General features: G+C 41.0%; 1 protein-coding gene across 2 annotated transcripts in view; it reads right to left on the bottom strand.

The window, feature by feature from the left end:
- Positions 1-17,560, bottom strand: part of Acvr1c (activin A receptor type 1C) — an 86,138-nt gene that overhangs the window by 24,254 nt on the left and 44,324 nt on the right. The window contains exon 3 of one of the 2 annotated variants that reach the window (XM_038337479.1): positions 1,144-1,383. In XM_038337479.1, the coding sequence (XP_038193407.1) occupies positions 1,144-1,383 (240 nt within the window). The remainder of the gene's footprint in view (positions 1-1,143; positions 1,384-17,560) is intronic. The other variant, XM_038337480.1, reaches the window with a different exon arrangement.

Below are 17,560 nucleotides of genomic sequence, written 5' to 3'. Positions count from 1 at the left end.
AGAGAAATTCTGCCCTGCCCCGACTCCCTGCAACGTTTTGTGCTATGAAAGGGGCTCTTTGATTCTGTGATGCAGTCTGGCCCCTGGAATTTCTCCATCAGCTGTCTAAATTGATTAAAGGAGAAAAGAGAGCAGTGTGTTGTGATAGGAGTGAATGGATAACCTTGAGCCACAGGAACCAGCTAGGACTGCCGTGAGCTTCCTTCAGATTCCCATCTCTGGGCTTCCAGAACACCACGTTGAATTAATCCAAGGGCAGCTCCTTGTTAGCTTTGAAAGTACATCCAGGGGGATGCCTACAGATCCAGAAGGCTTTGGGTGACCACAAATATCCACAAGGAACACTGCTTTGTTATCTAACACATTTCCCCGTATCTCGTGGACTTAAACCCAACACCCCAACTGCTCTGTTTCTATTAAACATCCGAAGAAAGCAGCAGTGATGGCTTTGACTATAATGGGAGGAGGTAGAGGACAAGAGGAAAGCCAAAACAAATAAACAAAGAAATCCCAAGGCATAAAAAACAAAAAAGCTTCAACAGACATCTGAGAAGACTCTAACGTAACAATTTTCTAATTTTTTAAGTAGGAATTTTTTAAAATTATTCATACAATATATTTTGATCATGTTTGTCCTCCCCCAACTACTCCATGTTCTCTCTCTCTCTCTCTCTCTCTCTCTCTCTCTCTCTCTCTCTCTCTCTCGTGTGTGTGTGTCTGTCTGTGTGTCTGTCTGTCTGTCTCTTTCCCCCATTGTCTCTCTCTCTCTGTGTATGGGGGGAGGTCTATATGCCTATCTCTCTGTCGCTTTCTTTAAAAAGAAAAGAGGATGGTGGAATGGAATGCAGTGCTCTGAAGAGATAAAGGAGAAACTAAAATAATATTAAATGGGAGGAGGAGCAGGGTAAAGAAGGGAATGGGTGAGGTACAACTAATCCTAAAGGCCCTTTGCAACGCTATATGGAAACCTGCTACAGTAGACAATTCGCATGTAATCCTTAAAGACATTTCTATTCATAAGCTTATTTATTATGTACCTAATTGATCTCTTTAGCTGATGAGCTCAAATTGGACATTTTTATCAAAAAAAAGTTGTTTGTTTAATTTTAAACAAGAGTTTGCTTGCTGAAAACATACACATACCAGAGCCTGAACCTGAGGCGGTGGCATCATAAATCAGGTCTTTGAGTGTTTTTCCCGCGTTTACCAGGCTATATTCTGCCAGAGGTTCCTCGACGTTGTGCCTCTTGGTCTTTCTGTATGTGCACTGGCGGTCCTGGCATGCCCATATTGTCAGCATGGCAGCTATGGACAGGAGGCAAACAGGCACAGTAATGACAATGGTCAGCTCGGTGGGGCCAAGTCTGGGAGCATTTGGCGATACTGCAGTTTAAAAAGAAAGAAAGAAAGAAAGAAAGAAAGAAAGAAAGAAAGAAAGAAAGAAAGAAAGTTATAAATCAATTCATGTAAAATAGTTTAGCATTTTTAAATTATTTTTTCTGTATATGTATTGTTAGAATTTGTTTGCAGAGAATAATTTAGACTTTTGTAGTAATTCTAAAACCAAACATTATTTTATTTTGAGAAATTGTCTCAAGTAGCCCAGGTTAGCCTGAAACTATGTAGCCAAAGATGACCCAGAGCTGTTGATCCCCCTGCTTCCACATCACCAGTACTGGAATTATTGGCGTGTATCACAGGCATAATGACATATCTGTATTCAAAGATACATATCTGCAGTATACACTAAGCCATTCATGACTTTGTATGTAAGTTGAAAAAAATGGTTTAAAAGTACTAACATTAAAAAATATTTTGGAAATTCCAAGTGCAGTCGCCAAAATTCCTCACCTAGATTGTGCAACGGTAAAAGCACAGATTTAAGTTCGCTGGCAAAGACCAGAGTGCAAACAAAAATAAAGGGAAAACTGAGAGGTGACGGCACCTATGACAATGGCAGTGTGAGGCAGGGGTAGAGAAAAAGCATTGACCTGGAATATTTAAAAAAACACACACACAAAATATTTGATGCTCTTAATTTTACTGTTTTCTCCTTGTTCTTCAGCAGTCCCGTCCTTACAGCAAATCTGTCCATCTGTTCATTCATTCCCCAAATACTCATCAGGGATGTGAGGGCGATCTAGCTGCTACATCTGTCACCCCATTGATCGCCAGGGTTGACTCTGCTGATCTGGCTGGCTAGGCGGGTGTTCCCTTCTTCCTTCACTGCTCCATGTGTGTCCCTCCCGAAGCTGCACACTTGGTGGAAGGACACGACCTTCCCCGAATAGAGGAGGACCGGTCTCGGGTCAAGGGTATCCGAGTAGCTGCGCTCCCCTGCTTGAACCTCCAAATACTCATCAGGTTCTTGGAATATGTTGCTATTATTCCAGGTGCCGGAAATAAAATGGCGAGTAAAGAGCCCAATCCTCGCTCTCTGCACTCATGAACTCTCATCGACAGCTGAACAGAGGGCTGCCGAGCGTGAGCGGGAGAGGGGATAAATGCTATGAGGTTGAATCAACAGAGAGGACATCGTGATTGCACGATGTCACTGTAGACGGGGTGGTCCTAGAAGACCACTCTGCAGAAGTGTCATGGAGACAGGGAAACAAAGCGAGACAGAATGGCAGGCAGGGGTACACAGTGGGGGGGGAGGGGTAAGAGCCGGTGAGAGGGACCCGGAGGTGAACACCTAACCGGTCAGTTTGGCAAAACAAAACATCCTAGACTTGTACAGAGAAAAGACAAGAAAGTGGGATCAAGGAATTAACAAGAAACCTTGTGTGGTCATTTGCAGGCTAAGGGAAGGAGTAGGGGTTTCATTTTCCTCGGAAGCTGTTGTGAGGTTTGTAGATAGGGTCAAACTTTTATTCTGAGTGGCCACTGTGTCAATAGAAAATTGGAACAAGAAGAATGAAAATGGAGTCCAGTCAAAAACCCAGGTCAACAAGCCTGGTAGAAGGCAATGGTCTCAGCTGACAACCCTACCAAAAAGCACTTTCTTGAAGCTGGGCCCAGAGCAACAAACATGCACTCCCAGACACAGAGGGACAAACTCAAGGCCAGCCTTGGTGACAGAATTTAATCATCTCAAGATTTAAAAAAAATAAAAGTAAAGTTTTAAAGACCTGAAAAGAATTTCTTCCCAGTCTCCACTCACTCCCTGGAACCTTGTTATGTTTCTGTTGGGGCTAATATCACCACATGGCCGTCGGCTCATTTACTCATTCATCTATTGTCTCTAAGGACAAGGAGGAAGCTGCCTGCGGTATTCCTAGCTGAATCTCCAGTGCTTACAACAGCGCCTGACACATAGTCAATCCTCAGTAAGGAGGACATAACTAACTGTCAGGGTCCCTGAATGTTTGACTAGTTTTATCCCTGGTAAGTAAAAGGTCTCTCTCTCAAAATCATCAGTGTGATCACTGAAACCAAATACTAGACAGACATAATCAGGCCAGGGAAGATGGCTTAGCAGGTCAAGTACTCTGCACAAGTGTAAGGTACAGAGCTCCCATCCCCAGAATCCATATAGAAACTGAAAGGGCATAGGGACCTCACTCCCTGTAACCCCAGCATTAAGGGACAGAGACAGGATCCTCCTCAGAGCAGACTGCCTAATGAGACCAGCCAAATGACCAAGGTCGAGATGCAGTGAGAGACCTTGCCTTAATATATAAAGTGGAGATCAACCAAATTAGACACCTGATACCAACCTCTGGCCTTCACACACACACACACACACACACACACACACACACATTTGAACAAGCATCCATGCAGATAAAAATAAGGAAAGAAGATATTCTTTATAGCCTCTCTTTTAAATAGAAAGTTCATCTTGCACTTCAGATTTTTTTTTACATTTCCAAAAACAGTGACACACAGAAAGTTCATGACAGTTAACTCCCCTGTGCCTCTTGAAACTCGTGTGCTGTTTGCTTCCTTTTGCCTCACTGAAGATTGCCTCTTGAATTTTATAGTCATGTCTTCTCTCCAGCAGTGCTGATCTCTAGTGTTTGTTTTGCTTTTTAAATTTTTTATTTATGTATTTGTGTGTGTGTGTGTGTGTGTGTGTGTGTGCCTGTTTGCATAACATAATCATTTAGGTGCCTGTGGAGGTCAGAAAAGGGTGTTTGTAGGAACACCTGACTGGGGTTACAGACTGTCTGTGGGTGCTGGGATCTGAACCCAGATCCTCTACAAAAACAGTACACATTCTTAACCAATGAGTAGCCTCTCCATTTTTTTTTTTTTTTTTTTTTTTTTGGTTTTTAATGAGTCTTGGGATACATTTGACAGAATGCTGCAACAGAATTTAGGAGATTTTGAGTTCTCAAACATCAAGAAAATGGTCCTAAACTTCTGGCGAAAGAGCAGTTCTTCTTGGTTATGGGTCGCCTCCCTCTCAAGCTGAACCTTGGGATAACTGCAGCCTACACACAGAGTAGGCTCCATCCTGGCTAGAGAAGATCCAGCAACCTTCCACTGAGGGCATAGCACTTGTAATTTAGAGTCCAAACACAAACACATGGCTGGCAATGGGTTTGGGGAGTTATGCTCAAATGTCTTCCTTTTTATTGTCAAAACTGTAGAGCTTAGTGCATTGATGATACTTGCATTTCACTCATGAGATAGCAAAAAAAAATATATGAGAAACCATTGAAAATAATTAGTTTTGAGGGAAAATTATCCAGCTCCCCTCCAGTGTCTTCCTAGTTTTTCTTCACAGTCCCGGCAGCTGCCAGTCAGCTATCAGTGGGTAAAGGGCTCTGAAGCATAGGCCAAGCTCTCCTGCTTGCACAGTAAGCTTTAACGGGCCACCACGTACCTCCTGCATTACTTCCAGACTCCTCTGGGATCATTAGCGGCTACACAGGTGGATGAAAAGCTGGGCCTGGAGCATTCTTCAACGGGGGGGGGGGGGGGGGGGGGGGTAATAAAATGTGTTCTCTGACAGCTTGGCTTCGAAATCCTTATCCAAGTCCTTGTGACTTTTGAAGTCTGCCATTGCTAAAGAATTACCGTCCCTTCTACAACATCATTCTATTTTTCTGTATCCTCATAAAGGATCCTAGGTGTTCTCAAAAGCTGCAGAGTGTATTCATCTTCTGAATTAGGTCTTTTTTTAAAAAAAAATATCCCTTTTCACATGCTAACATCTCCTAACTTCAATTCTATCATTGCAGGAATTCATATAACAATATTTAACGTTGATATCTCCTATCAAAAGCCACCAACATAAACATTGGCCTTAAAAAGCTATTGCTTGTCTTCATTTTGGTAAAGCTCTACTAAGCAGAGCTCAGCTCATCACTATGGCAACTAATAGAGACAAAAGGTCAACAAACCTGAAATCAGGGTCACCTGCCACGGCGCCAGCAACCGCTCTGAGGGATGTTTACCGTGGATGGCCAATGTTTCTCCCCCTTGTAAGCGGATCTACTGATACAAGTTAGTAAGGGGCAAAAAGCGATTACTCAGGTACAAACAAGCTAGCTGAGCCATCCAGCAAGGACTCCTTAAACACTGAACAATTCGTAAAACCTTGCCTTAAGCCAAATGTTCCTTGTAATCCTAATAGGAAAGAAATAAAGAAAAAGTGTGACTAGAGCCAATGAGCTGGGATAGAAGACAATGGGAGCTAACTAGGAAAGCATATGAATAAAAGATAGCCTTGATACAGATACCACTTTTGGAGCAAGTCCTGTGTTCGTAAACACAGGAGAACTCACTAGTTGACGATGTCTAGTGAGAGTAGGTTTTTTGGTGCCTGTGGGGGTACAATGACCATGAAAAGGGTAGCTGCAGCAGAGGCCATGCGACAGCTCACTGCTGAGGTCTGGGAAGTGCTGCGTGGCTAATTCCAAGCATTTCCTTCCCAAGGCAATTAAATGGAAGAAAATGGAAAAGACAAAGGTACTAGCCCAGCTGTGTGAGAATCCAGCTCACGAACATCTCCACAGAGATCTGGGAAGATAAATACAACTGTCCTTTCTGTATTCATGGGGACTCATTTAAAATTCACACTCAAGTCCCTTATATAAAATGGAATAGCACTTTTACATAGCCCACACACCACTCCTCCACACGCTTTAATTTGTCTCTAGATCACTTCCAAAAACTAATACAATGTAAATGCTATGTCATGGTCACATGGCGTAAGGAATCATGATAAAGGAACCATCCATAGAGGGGTATATAAACACATTCTTTTCCTAAACACTTTCAGTGTGCAGTTGACTGTCTCTGTGGAGGCAGAACTCATAGATTTAGAGGGCTGGATGTCTTAATAGAGTGAAGAGAGGGGGAAATGGAAGGGAAAGCCGAGGGCAGAAGGGAGAGAAAAAGAGAGGGAGGGAGGGAGGAAGGGAGGGAGGGAGGGAGGGAGGGAAGGAAGGAAGGAAGGAAGGAAGGAAGGAAGGAAGGAAGGAAGGAAGGAATTTAAGTTGTGAATTTTGTAACTTTTCCTCAATGCCTTGTTGGAGTTGGTGGTGACAGTCACCAGCACCCTGTACAGAGAGTACAGATTTGTCCTCCTCTCCTGGGACTGTTCTCCAAGTCTACTATTTCCCCACCACTTCCCATTTCTTGCTTTGGGAAGAAAAAAAGGGAGCGTGACAGCAAGGACATGGTCCCATGCTTTCTCATCCCCCAATAACCTCTTATTCTTTATCAAAGAGAGAAAGAGTTATTGATGTTCATTAGCTCTACATGGCCTCCAGTATAATAAACTTACATTTTCTTGGTATGTATTGGTTGGTTAGTAAATATTTGATGTAGGATTCCCCTCTGTATGCTGTGAATACTATTAGTTAATAAAGAAACTGTCTTGAGCCAGTGATAGGGTAGAGTAGAGCTAGGTGGGGAAAACTAAACTGAATGCTGGGAGAAAGGAGGCAGAGTCAAGGAGAAGCCATGGAACCATCGTCAGAGACAGACATGGTGAAACCTTGCTGGTAGGCCACAAGCATCATGGTAAAATATAAAATAATGGAAATGGGTTAATTCTAGATGTAAGAGCTAGCTAGCAATACACTTAAGTGATTGGCCAAGCAGTGATTTAATTAATACAGTTTCTGTGAATTATTTTGGGCGTCTGGGAGGCCAGGAACACACTAGCAGCCTCTTACTACAAATACTGCTGTGAGAGATAGGGTGGAGTGGAATTATGATTAAGTTAGTATGTTAAATGTATTTAATCAAGTCTTTCAAAAAATCCATACTACTATTACGTTGAAAACCTTAAGTCCAAATCTACATTCGATTTATTACAAACTCATTTCTCTCCCACATTGAAATGGTATTTGCCTGACTGAAATGGAAGATATACAATGAATCAATATAGAGAAATGCTTTGAGACTAGAGAGACAATGGAGGTACATACTAGCTAACCATCTTTTAAAACTCATTCAGCAGACAATCAAGAGCAAACCAGAGAGCTTCCACAAAGGGCAATTTTTTTTTTTACAAAACTTCTCAAGGTTTGTGCTTTCTTGCCAAACATTATGATAACAAGTAGTTACCGAAAACTAAAAGAGCCCCAAATACCCTTAAAGGAACGCTGGTTAATCAACCCTTATTAACGGCTCCTTTCATTATGTGTAGCTACATTTGGGCTGGAATGTGGAGTGGAAGGAACTGGGGGCCTAGTTCACAGGATGGGCCTCCTCCGTCTGACCTCACTGGGACCATGTGCTCTTTGACTGCAAGCAGGCGGATACCACATCCCCACTCTCCATCTCCTCCCTGTCATAGCCCACTACGTCTGCACAGCATGACCATGGCAAGATCCAGGAGGACTAAGCCAGGCGCAAGCTCGTTTAGCCAGATCCCTCCATGTGTTTCACTATACAGCAGCACATGTTCTTACTTCTGCGCACACTGCTAGTCGTGTAGAAAAAGCAATGTGATCAAAAGGCCCTTTGTTTACTGAACCATGAATCTAGACATTCTACCAAGCCTGACCAGGGACAAGAGGCTGTGGAATATTAGTTGAAGATGTGTTACACTGGTTTATGCTGTGGGATGTTTGTTTAATGATGCAAAGATGTGCTGCATTCTTTTATGCTGCCTGTGTTTAACTCTGTGAAGCTGTGTTCTGCGCCTGCCTAAAACACCTGGTTGGCCTAATAAAGAGCTGAACAGCCAACAGCTAGGCAGGAGAAAGATAGGCAGGGCTGGCAGGCAGAAAGAATAGGAAAAATCTGGGAGGGGGAGAGAGAGAGAGAGAGAGAGAGAGAGAGAGAGAGAGAGAGAGAGAGAGAGAGAGAGAGAGAGAGAGAGAGAGAGAGAGAGAGAGAGAGAGAGATCTAGGAGTGAGAGAAGGAGGAGGACTCCAGGGGCCAGCCACACAGCTACACAGCAAGCCACGGAGTAAGAAGGAAAGAGGTATATAGAATAGAGAAAGGTAAAAGCCCAGAGGCAAAGGGTAGACAGGAAAATTTTAAAAAAGCTGGCTAGAAACAAGACAAGCTAAGGTTGGGCATTCACAGGTTAGACTAAGTCTCTATGTATTTGTTTGGGAACTGGGTGGCAGAGCAAAGAATTAAAAAAAAAAAAGAAAGAAACTACAACAAGGCTAGCAGTAACTCTTTCTGCCTTTGAGTTGGAACTGTGTGTTATTGGCACACGTTTCATTGCTCAGTGCTCTTTATAGAAAAAGCCCTTTGTATTCACTGTTGTCACCTGGCCAAATTACGTGACTTTTTTAGCAGGAAGGTGGCGTCACATGTAAAAACACTTCCTGGAAAGCTCTACCTAGTGCCTCTGTCTTTTGAGGAGCGTGTAGAGAGGACCCAAAGACAGCAAACATTTCACCATTAGCATTTGAATTTAAAAATACAAAGGCTTTTTATGTTTTTTTTTTAAAAAAAATGTAGGAGCACTGGGCTGAAGAATATAATTATTGATCTAACAGCAATGAAAAACAAAAGCAAACAACAACAAATCCTTCACTCCAAGAGTGTGAGATTAACTTGGAATGTTGGAAGAGGGGAAGGAAGATGGCTCAGTTAACTCAAAGTACTTCTTGCTGTTCCAGAGAACCAGCCTGCATGAGAGGTGCAGGGGTGAGGTGGATGCACAGCTAACAACACCTAGGTCTCCAGGTCCAGGGAATCCAATATCCTCTTCTGGCCACTAGGGGTACCCACTCACATATGACATACGCTGGTAGAGATACACACATAACACACAGAAAGTTTTAATTATTAAAAATATGAAACATTGGAAGAAAACCCAAGTGGGTTCCACAATTTACTTTTCTTAATTTCAGGCAGCAAAGAGCAATGGTCTCTTATGTCTGTCATCAAGACACACATCTCAATGGTGCATGCTTATCAGAAAATTAGAGGCCAGTTATTTAAAATGTAGTCTAGGCTTTCTTCCACTAAAAGAAATCCTTTCTATGGGAAAAATGAAAGTTTGCCTCACCCATATCAGAAAGCTTTGCGCAGCGAAAGGTACTTAAAATATTGATGATGTAAGAAAAGCCACACATCTTTGTCCCAAAGTCTTTAGTGGTATAAGGTCTAATGTTTCCACAACACAGCTTGCTTGCTTGGAAAAGATGGATAAGCACATTTGACCTCATCCAAGGTCCCATCATAGCCATCAAAATAGATCTGAGTAAGCCCTATAGGTGTTTACACGCACAGAGCCTTGCATAATATAAAATGCTCAATTTAAAACTGGCTATAAATTTTGTTCAATCTCCCATTACATCCTTATTTGAAGAGATTTTCTAATTAAAACCAGTATACTTGTTTCTGGAGACTAGGGATGCTTCGTCTATTAAACTTTCAAATCACGAGTTTGATTTCTTTGAATGTTCAAGTTAATTGAACTTACAAAAAAGGATTAAAAATATAGTAGCTTGGACTTTCTGGGGGTGAAGTGGCATGGGGAGGGGTGGGGAATCCTGTCCGAGGCACTGCATCTGTCAGGAGAGCTGTGGATGGATTTGTTTCTGTGACAGAGGAGCAGTCCCACAAGGGGCCAGGAGAGCTTTTCAGCATGCGCGCATGACCTCACACTGACTATAGCAATGAATTTGTGTCTCAAACCCAAAGCCAAAACCAAAAGACAATGACGGATGCTTTAAAAGAAATGAAGAAAACAAGACTTAATCTCCACAATGAATACACTCTTTATTGGAGTCATTCATTTTCAGAAATCATAGTACATTTTCAAATTATTGGTATTTGATAAATTTGATCCTTGGGGCAGTTTCTCTCCCTTCAGATGAAAGCCATTCATTTGATTGAAAGTCTTATTTATTCATGTCCCTTATGAGTGGGCATTGCACACCTCACCCAACTGATACAAATAAATGACTTTTCCTTTTTCTCTTTGTGCAATTGAGAACAGAAGAAAAAAAAAAGAAGCATTGTGCAAAAGTTAGCAAAACCCACCTTTTAATGTTGTGCCTGATTTTTTTATTTAAAATGACTATATAAATTAGTGAAAAATATAATAGTTGTTTTAAAGTAAAGTGTTGCCATCTAGAAGGGGAAAAATGGGAAATTACAGCTCCACTTACCCTTCTCCTGCCCTGTACATTTTGGCAGCAGAATAGAAACAAAGATTGTGTAGCTTGAAGGTTGTTGTTGAATAGTCTATTTCCATATGAAGAGCTGTAATTAGTGTGAGCATGCACCAACCAGCAGTTCTGCTCATGATTAACCCTATAAATGACCGGCTCCTGTAGTCAAAGTTTCCTTGCTCTGTACTACATGAATTTTCAGGGATTTTGATACGGCTTGGCAGCTTAGCAATTTCTCTAGGTGTGCCCTGATGTCATCAATGAGAGTCACCAGAAATTATTCCTGTTAAAAAACCAAAATGCAGGCTAACCACAAAAGAACAGAGTACATGTGTTCACATTAGAAAAGATTTTATTTAATACTAAGGGGGAAAGGAAGATAATATAAAATTGTGTTAAACTGAACAACTCAACTATATTAAACTAAAATATACTATACTAACCTGTTGACTTAGGTAGCTTACAAACAACATAAATTATTTCTCATAGTTCAGGTGGCAAGAAAGTCTGAAGCCAAGGTGCTAGTAGTAGATCCTGTGTTTGGTGACAGCCTGTGTTCTGGCTCATGCAGGCACCGTCTTTTGATTTCATATGGTCAAAGAAGCTACCTTACACGTCTTGTATAAGGACATTGATCCACTCCTGAGGACTCCACAGAAGGTCCCATATCCCGATACCATCACCCTCAGATTAGGCTCTTAAAACAAACATAATGTGAGTTATGGGATATGTCCTACATTTCTTATGTGTCTGAGCCTTGAGGAGTCTAGACAGGAGCTGCTTGGTCTTGGAAGCATGGCAGGATTTGTGGGTAGATCCTCTAGGGTCTTGAAGCTTTCTTTAAAGAAATATCTTAAAACGGCTGACTCAAGTTCTTTACTATCACTGGACAATTTTCATTGGTAAACCACGATTTTATAGAAAATTTTGTTTCCAAGGCATATTAATTGATAATAATTAATTGAGTAAAATTATAATAATTGATTGATTATTCTGTTGTATATTAATTGAAATCTCCCTCTGATTGTGAACTTATTTTGTTTTTCCTTATGCTTGATAGTGCATTTATACACACGAGAGAGAGAGAGAGAGAGAGAGAGAGAGAGAGAGAGAGAGAGAATGTGAAATAGGAAAAGAGAGACAGGGAAAGAGAAATTATGTTCTCAAGTGTATCCTTTTACACGTGTGCATGCATTCATGCATTTGTATGTGTGTGTGCACACATGCGTGCATGCGAAGTGCATGCTCTTCCACAGAGCTATGCCCTTTAACCAGACCATGTTTAACTCCAGCAACTGTTTTGCATTAAAGTTGATTCTGTCTGCTATTATCAATAATTTATCACCTTTGTTTAATGATAGCTTTTCCATTAGACTAATTTTAATGTTTCTATAAGCATTTTTATAAATGCCTTTTTTTTGGTTATGAGGCAGAAAGATGGCTCAGCAATTAAGTCACTTGGAACACCTGACGTAGTGAGCTCCAATCGTGGAATTCATATTCCCAAAATGATCTCCCAAAAATGATCCTTGACCACCACATACACACTGTAGTACACATTCACCAACACACATGCATATGTGCATACCATGTGAAAATTTTATTAACTAACTGGGACAGATAAAATGACTTATGGGATAATGGAATCCATTGCCACATCTGATGACCTGAGTTTGACCCACATAATAGAAAGAGAAACTGACTCCTACAAGTTGTCCTCTCACCTCTTGTCTCAGAAGTGATGTGATACAAGGATGGGCATGCGTGGCGCGTGCAGGCGCGCGCACACACACACACACACACACACGAATAAATTTTAATTAAAATTTTTATTTGTTTACTATTGTTTGCATTTTATTATTTTAATTATTGTTTGTGTGTTTGATGGTGGAGGCTGGATCACGCACATGCCACCATGTCAGAGGCAATTTTTCTGGAATCAGCTCTCCTTCTACCCTTATGTGGGTTCTAGTAATACACACTAAAGTCAGTAAACTTTGGCAGCAAGCACCCTTTCACACTGAGCCATTTTACCAGTCCCAGAGATATATATTTTTATATATATTTAATTGAATTATATTTTCTCTAATTTTGGTGATCTTTTATTGTAACTAGAATACTTATCTACCTTTAATTGTTTACTATTAATATGTTACTATTTAATATGTTTACTGTTGAAATACTGACTTACCATTTTGCTTCTATTTTCCACCTGTTACATTCTTTCTTACCTTGACATCTGCCATGTTGTTTTTCATATTCTATTTTTCATTTCCAATATAAAGAATATCCCCTTTCTATTCTTTTACATGTGTGGGGAGGTGCACGGCAATCATATGAAAACATATTTGAGCAATGCTTACTAGTAGCTTTATACTGTCTAGGTCAAACAAATTCTTCAGCAAACTAACTGCAAGCATGCTTCTCCTGACATACATAGAATGCTTTCTTTATGCATAATGATGCATTTATATTATTCTTAAGAACCCATTGGCATTACTTCTTTTGATGATCAATAGCGTCTATAATCAATTACATATCTCTCATCTTTCTTTCCTACATGTATGTCAGAGATGTCTTTTTCCTCTTTCTGTACTGCAGTGAGTCCTCTAGAACGTCCTGGGTCAGGATTCTCTTATGACCAACTCATTCTATGTCCATTGCTGTCAAACTTTCTGGTCCCTTAACCCATGCTTCAAAGGTCCTTTTTCTGAATACAGAGTCTGTGTTGCTGGTCTTTTTCTCAGAATACTGGTGGCGGAATTCAAGTCCCTCTCTCTTTTCCTCTTCACTGTCGAGAGGCCAAAGTACATCTTTGCTACATCTTCTCTGAGTTTAGTTTATCTTTTTTGCTTTGCCAGTCTTAAAGCTTTCCCTTTGTCTTGGTGTCCAACAGTTATACAATATGTCAGGTCTTTCTTCCCACTTGTCCTAGTGATACTTATTGGACTGCTGAGACTTGTGGACTCATGTCTTTCATCAGTTCTGAGCTACTAGCTGTGTAGACATTTTGTTTTGTTTTGTTTTGTTTTGTTTTCTCTCTGCTCCTTTATTTACCATTTTTGCAAGACCTCATGCTAATCCTTTTTATAGCTGTCTTTGTCACTTCTCTGCACGGTTTCCAACATTTATTCCCTGCACAATTCACAGAAAACAATTCCTTTTTGGTGTGGACTGCAGGTTTATAATTTCTCTACAGTCGCTACAGTTATCCCTTCGGTTTTTTTATTTCACTTGTATATTGTTATTCAGCTTTTTGTTCTATTACTGCTCACATCTACTAGATCGTTATTTTTTGGTTCCTTATTCTCTATGAATGTTTTCTGTGGAGTCCCAAAAATATGAACCTATTCCACCTTGTCTGAAGGACAGAGAGTTTTAGCTTGCTCAAAGTTGTTGATAACAACTGTGGCTACTCACCCTGACCTAGGATGTGGTTACTTGGTGTTTTGGACAGTAAGATGGCCCACACAAGTAAATCCACTTCATCCTGACCAAAGGTCAAAGAATTCAAGCAGACTTTTGCTCCTTCTTTTGAAATAGGAGATTTGACCTAGGGAATGGCTGCCTTCAGGATACCTGGTCTAGGGTGAGTTCACTGCCTAAACAACAGAATGCATTTCTCGTGAATTAATGGCTTAATATCTCAAAGTATTGAAGTAAGTTACTGTTCTAGTTGGCCTTTGGATCACGTTAACGCAGTCTCTTGCCTTCTTGCCTCTTTTGGTATTGGGGTATAGTGTATGGAAAAGTAAACACGGGTGAACTCAGAACTCAGAATTAAATAATTCAGCATTCAATAGTCTCTGGGTTGCCCTCCCAATACTCTCCTATGTCTCGGTGATTCTTTCTTATCTCTGTATCTCCTACCTGACATTTCTAATCCTCACACCCCTATGAACCCACCCAGCCAGGATGGCAGCAGAAGTCATCCCAAAAAGGTGGCTCCTTTCATATGGCATCCCAACATGGTGCAGCTTATGACAATTTTCAAATTTACCATTGTTTGTTTTGGTTTTTGGTCTTTTGTTTGTTTGTTTTGTATTTTGAGACAGCGTTTCTCTGTAGCTTCGCCTCCTGTCCTGGAACTTGCTCTGTTGACCTTGAACTCACAGAGATCCACTTGCCTCTGCCTCCTGAGTATTGGAATGAAAGGTATGCACCACCACCACCACCAAGTTTACCTTTGTTTTCTTAATTGAAGGAGAGCACTGAGTCTATAATGTCTCCCTGATAATTCCTTAAATGTGTGTTCCTTTATACTGGTTTCTGTGCTTTTAAGATTTATTTAATTTTTAACATATATGAATATTTTCCTGCAAGTAACAGAAAAAGCCATGAGGACAGCGATTGAGTGTGAAGTTTTAGTAAATGGGAATGTAGGGGTAGGAAGAGAGAGAGAAAGAAAAAGAGAGAGAAAGAAGAAGAGTTGAAGAAGGGAGATAGGAGGAAGGAGGGAGACAGAGAATTGCCTCTTCAGAAGAACAGTGGGGAGAGAGAAAGAGAAGAGAGCAGTTTGCCTCACAGAGAAGGGAGACATTGGGAGTGGGCAGGGCTTGTCTCTTAAAGAGACATGGCACTGACAGGAAAGGCCAGCATAATCTTAACAAGTATGTATTGTGCCATCTGCTACTTAGTCTCATGCGGGCCAAAAGAGGGCATAAGATCATCTGGAAGTGGAGTTATAGACAGTTTTGAGTCACTACATGGGTGCTGAGAACTGAACCCCAGTTCTCTGCAAGAGCAGAAGATCTCTTAACTACTGAACCATCCATCTCTGCAGCCCCCCCCCCCACCTTCCTGCTTGTTCTTTCTTACATTCCCCTGTCTTGGTTATTCTGCACTAGGTCCTAATCATGTCCTTCTCTGTCTCCTCCAGAACTGATATGAAAATATCTTCATCCTGAACTCATGTATGTATATTCCTTTCCAGGGGCACAGTTGGCATGACTGATGTTTTCTGAAATGTAAGTAAGCTTTTATCTGGACAGTTCTATGTCACTCTGGCATAGTAAGCAGGTCCTGAAGTCTGCCAGATAGCCATCCCCTGCTCACAGGGTGTCAGGAATGTTAGTATTTCTGTTTTCTGCCCCCATGTGGGACTAAGCTAAGGGTCTTGCCTGGGGTCAGACGGAGATGTGATTATGCGATTGATTTAGACTTACAATAAAGAAAGAGACTGGCTATTTCATTTGAACATACTCAGCTTCTATTGGCTTCCTTAACTCGGCAAACTAAGCTTCTTGACATTTATGCTCTTGAAACCAAACACTCTAATAACAAAGCACAGCATTCGCTTCATGAACAAAGGCAGATCCACGTGAGTCAGGAAGGAAGAGGCACAACCATGAGAAGGGTGAGTGAGAATATCCTCTCTGGTAACAGTGCTCACGGGGCAGTGGCGTCATTTAGTCCCTCTCCTCAGAAACCACGCACCCATATTACATCCCAGTTCTTGTCATTTTGTCCGTACACTGTTTCATCTCTAAGACAGTATTATCTCATTTCCTGACGACTCTTAGTTGAAAACATCCTGACTAATAATCTAATGGGTGTAAAATTGCCTGTGACCACATTAATGTGTGTCTCTTCGGCTATTAGTGAGGTTGAACATCATTTCAATACTCGATCACTCTGAAATTTCTCTGCCTCTCTGCAGTAAAAAATGCTAGTTCTTTCCCCTGCTCTTTACTTGGTTTTTCATTTAGAACTGTTCTCTCTCCCTCCTTTCCCCTAGTCAGTCTCACACACACACACACACACACACACACACACAACACACATACACTGTATCTTCTAAATATGTCGTTTTTTCTCAGTCATGTATGCTACAAATAGTTGTACCCAATATTTAATTTATATTTTAGTTTTATTTATGTTCTTTTCTCATTCATTTTTATTTTAGTTTTCATGTACTCAATTATATTTGTCTTTTCCTTTTATAGATCTGAGTTTCCTATCTTATTTAGGAACAGTTTCCATACTATAAAGTCACACAATCTTGTTTTTTTTTTTTCTAAATTTGCCTCTGACATTTAGATTGTTCTATATGTCACAATTAGATATTTAATCAAGCTGTAATTTATTTTTGTGTATGGTGTGACTCTGTGATACAACCCTGTTTTCTTCCAGATGGATAGATATTTATGCCAGTATCATTTCAAAAATAAGCTGCCCTAGAGTTGCCATTTTTGCCAAGCTCCACTTTAGATGGCCACAGACACCCGTCCTGGTACAGTATACATGGAAATGCTAAAGAAAATAGAAGTGATTTTCTTCTGTTCTATGATTAGGGTGGGGGAAAAATAAATGAATTGCTCAGCAGCTAAAATTACAGTAAAAACACAGAGCGCGCTTGGGTACTGTAGTATTTGTCAGTGTGGCCTAGGAGTATGTACCAGGTTGTGGTGGCCAGGTGCTTAGAACACAAAGACAGGTCCTGAAACAATGAGAAGTCAGAGAGAGAGGCCTGTGGAAAGCAGGGAGCTGTGTATGACACTGTCTTGAAATCCAAACAAATGAAAGCATCCAACAGAGGAAGACAGGGTGTACTGACTGCTGTCTCCACCATAGCTTTCAGTAGAGCAGAAAGAAAGGGAAGGGATGGAGGGGGAAAGAGAAGGAAGGGGAAAGGTTAAGGAAAAGGAGAAGTGGAAGAAAGGAAGGGGGAGGAGAAGGGGAGGAGGAAGGAAAGGGAAGGCAAGGAAAAGCAGGCTTAGAACTCTCTATGTTTACCCAAAATATGGAATGGATTTAGGTGGACTCTACCCCCAGACATTTGACAAAAATTAATGTCGGTCTTCTCTGGGGAATCAAATTAGAGGTTTCCACCACTTCTCTGCATAAGGATCCCCCAAACAAACTCACATTCAAAAATCGATAACAAGGCCTTAAGCCAGGAAGGATGAGTCAGCAAAATCGAAAATAGCAGACTTCAACCCACAAAAGCTGTAGACGTTGAAATGGTTAAAGATCACAAATTAGGGGGAAAAATGGATTGGGGCGGAGTT

This window comes from Arvicola amphibius, chromosome 7 (assembly GCF_903992535.2).
Source record: "Arvicola amphibius chromosome 7, mArvAmp1.2, whole genome shotgun sequence".
In the NCBI taxonomy this organism is placed as follows: domain Eukaryota; kingdom Metazoa; phylum Chordata; class Mammalia; order Rodentia; family Cricetidae; genus Arvicola; species Arvicola amphibius.
This window is presented reverse-complemented; position numbering and strand designations above follow the sequence as displayed.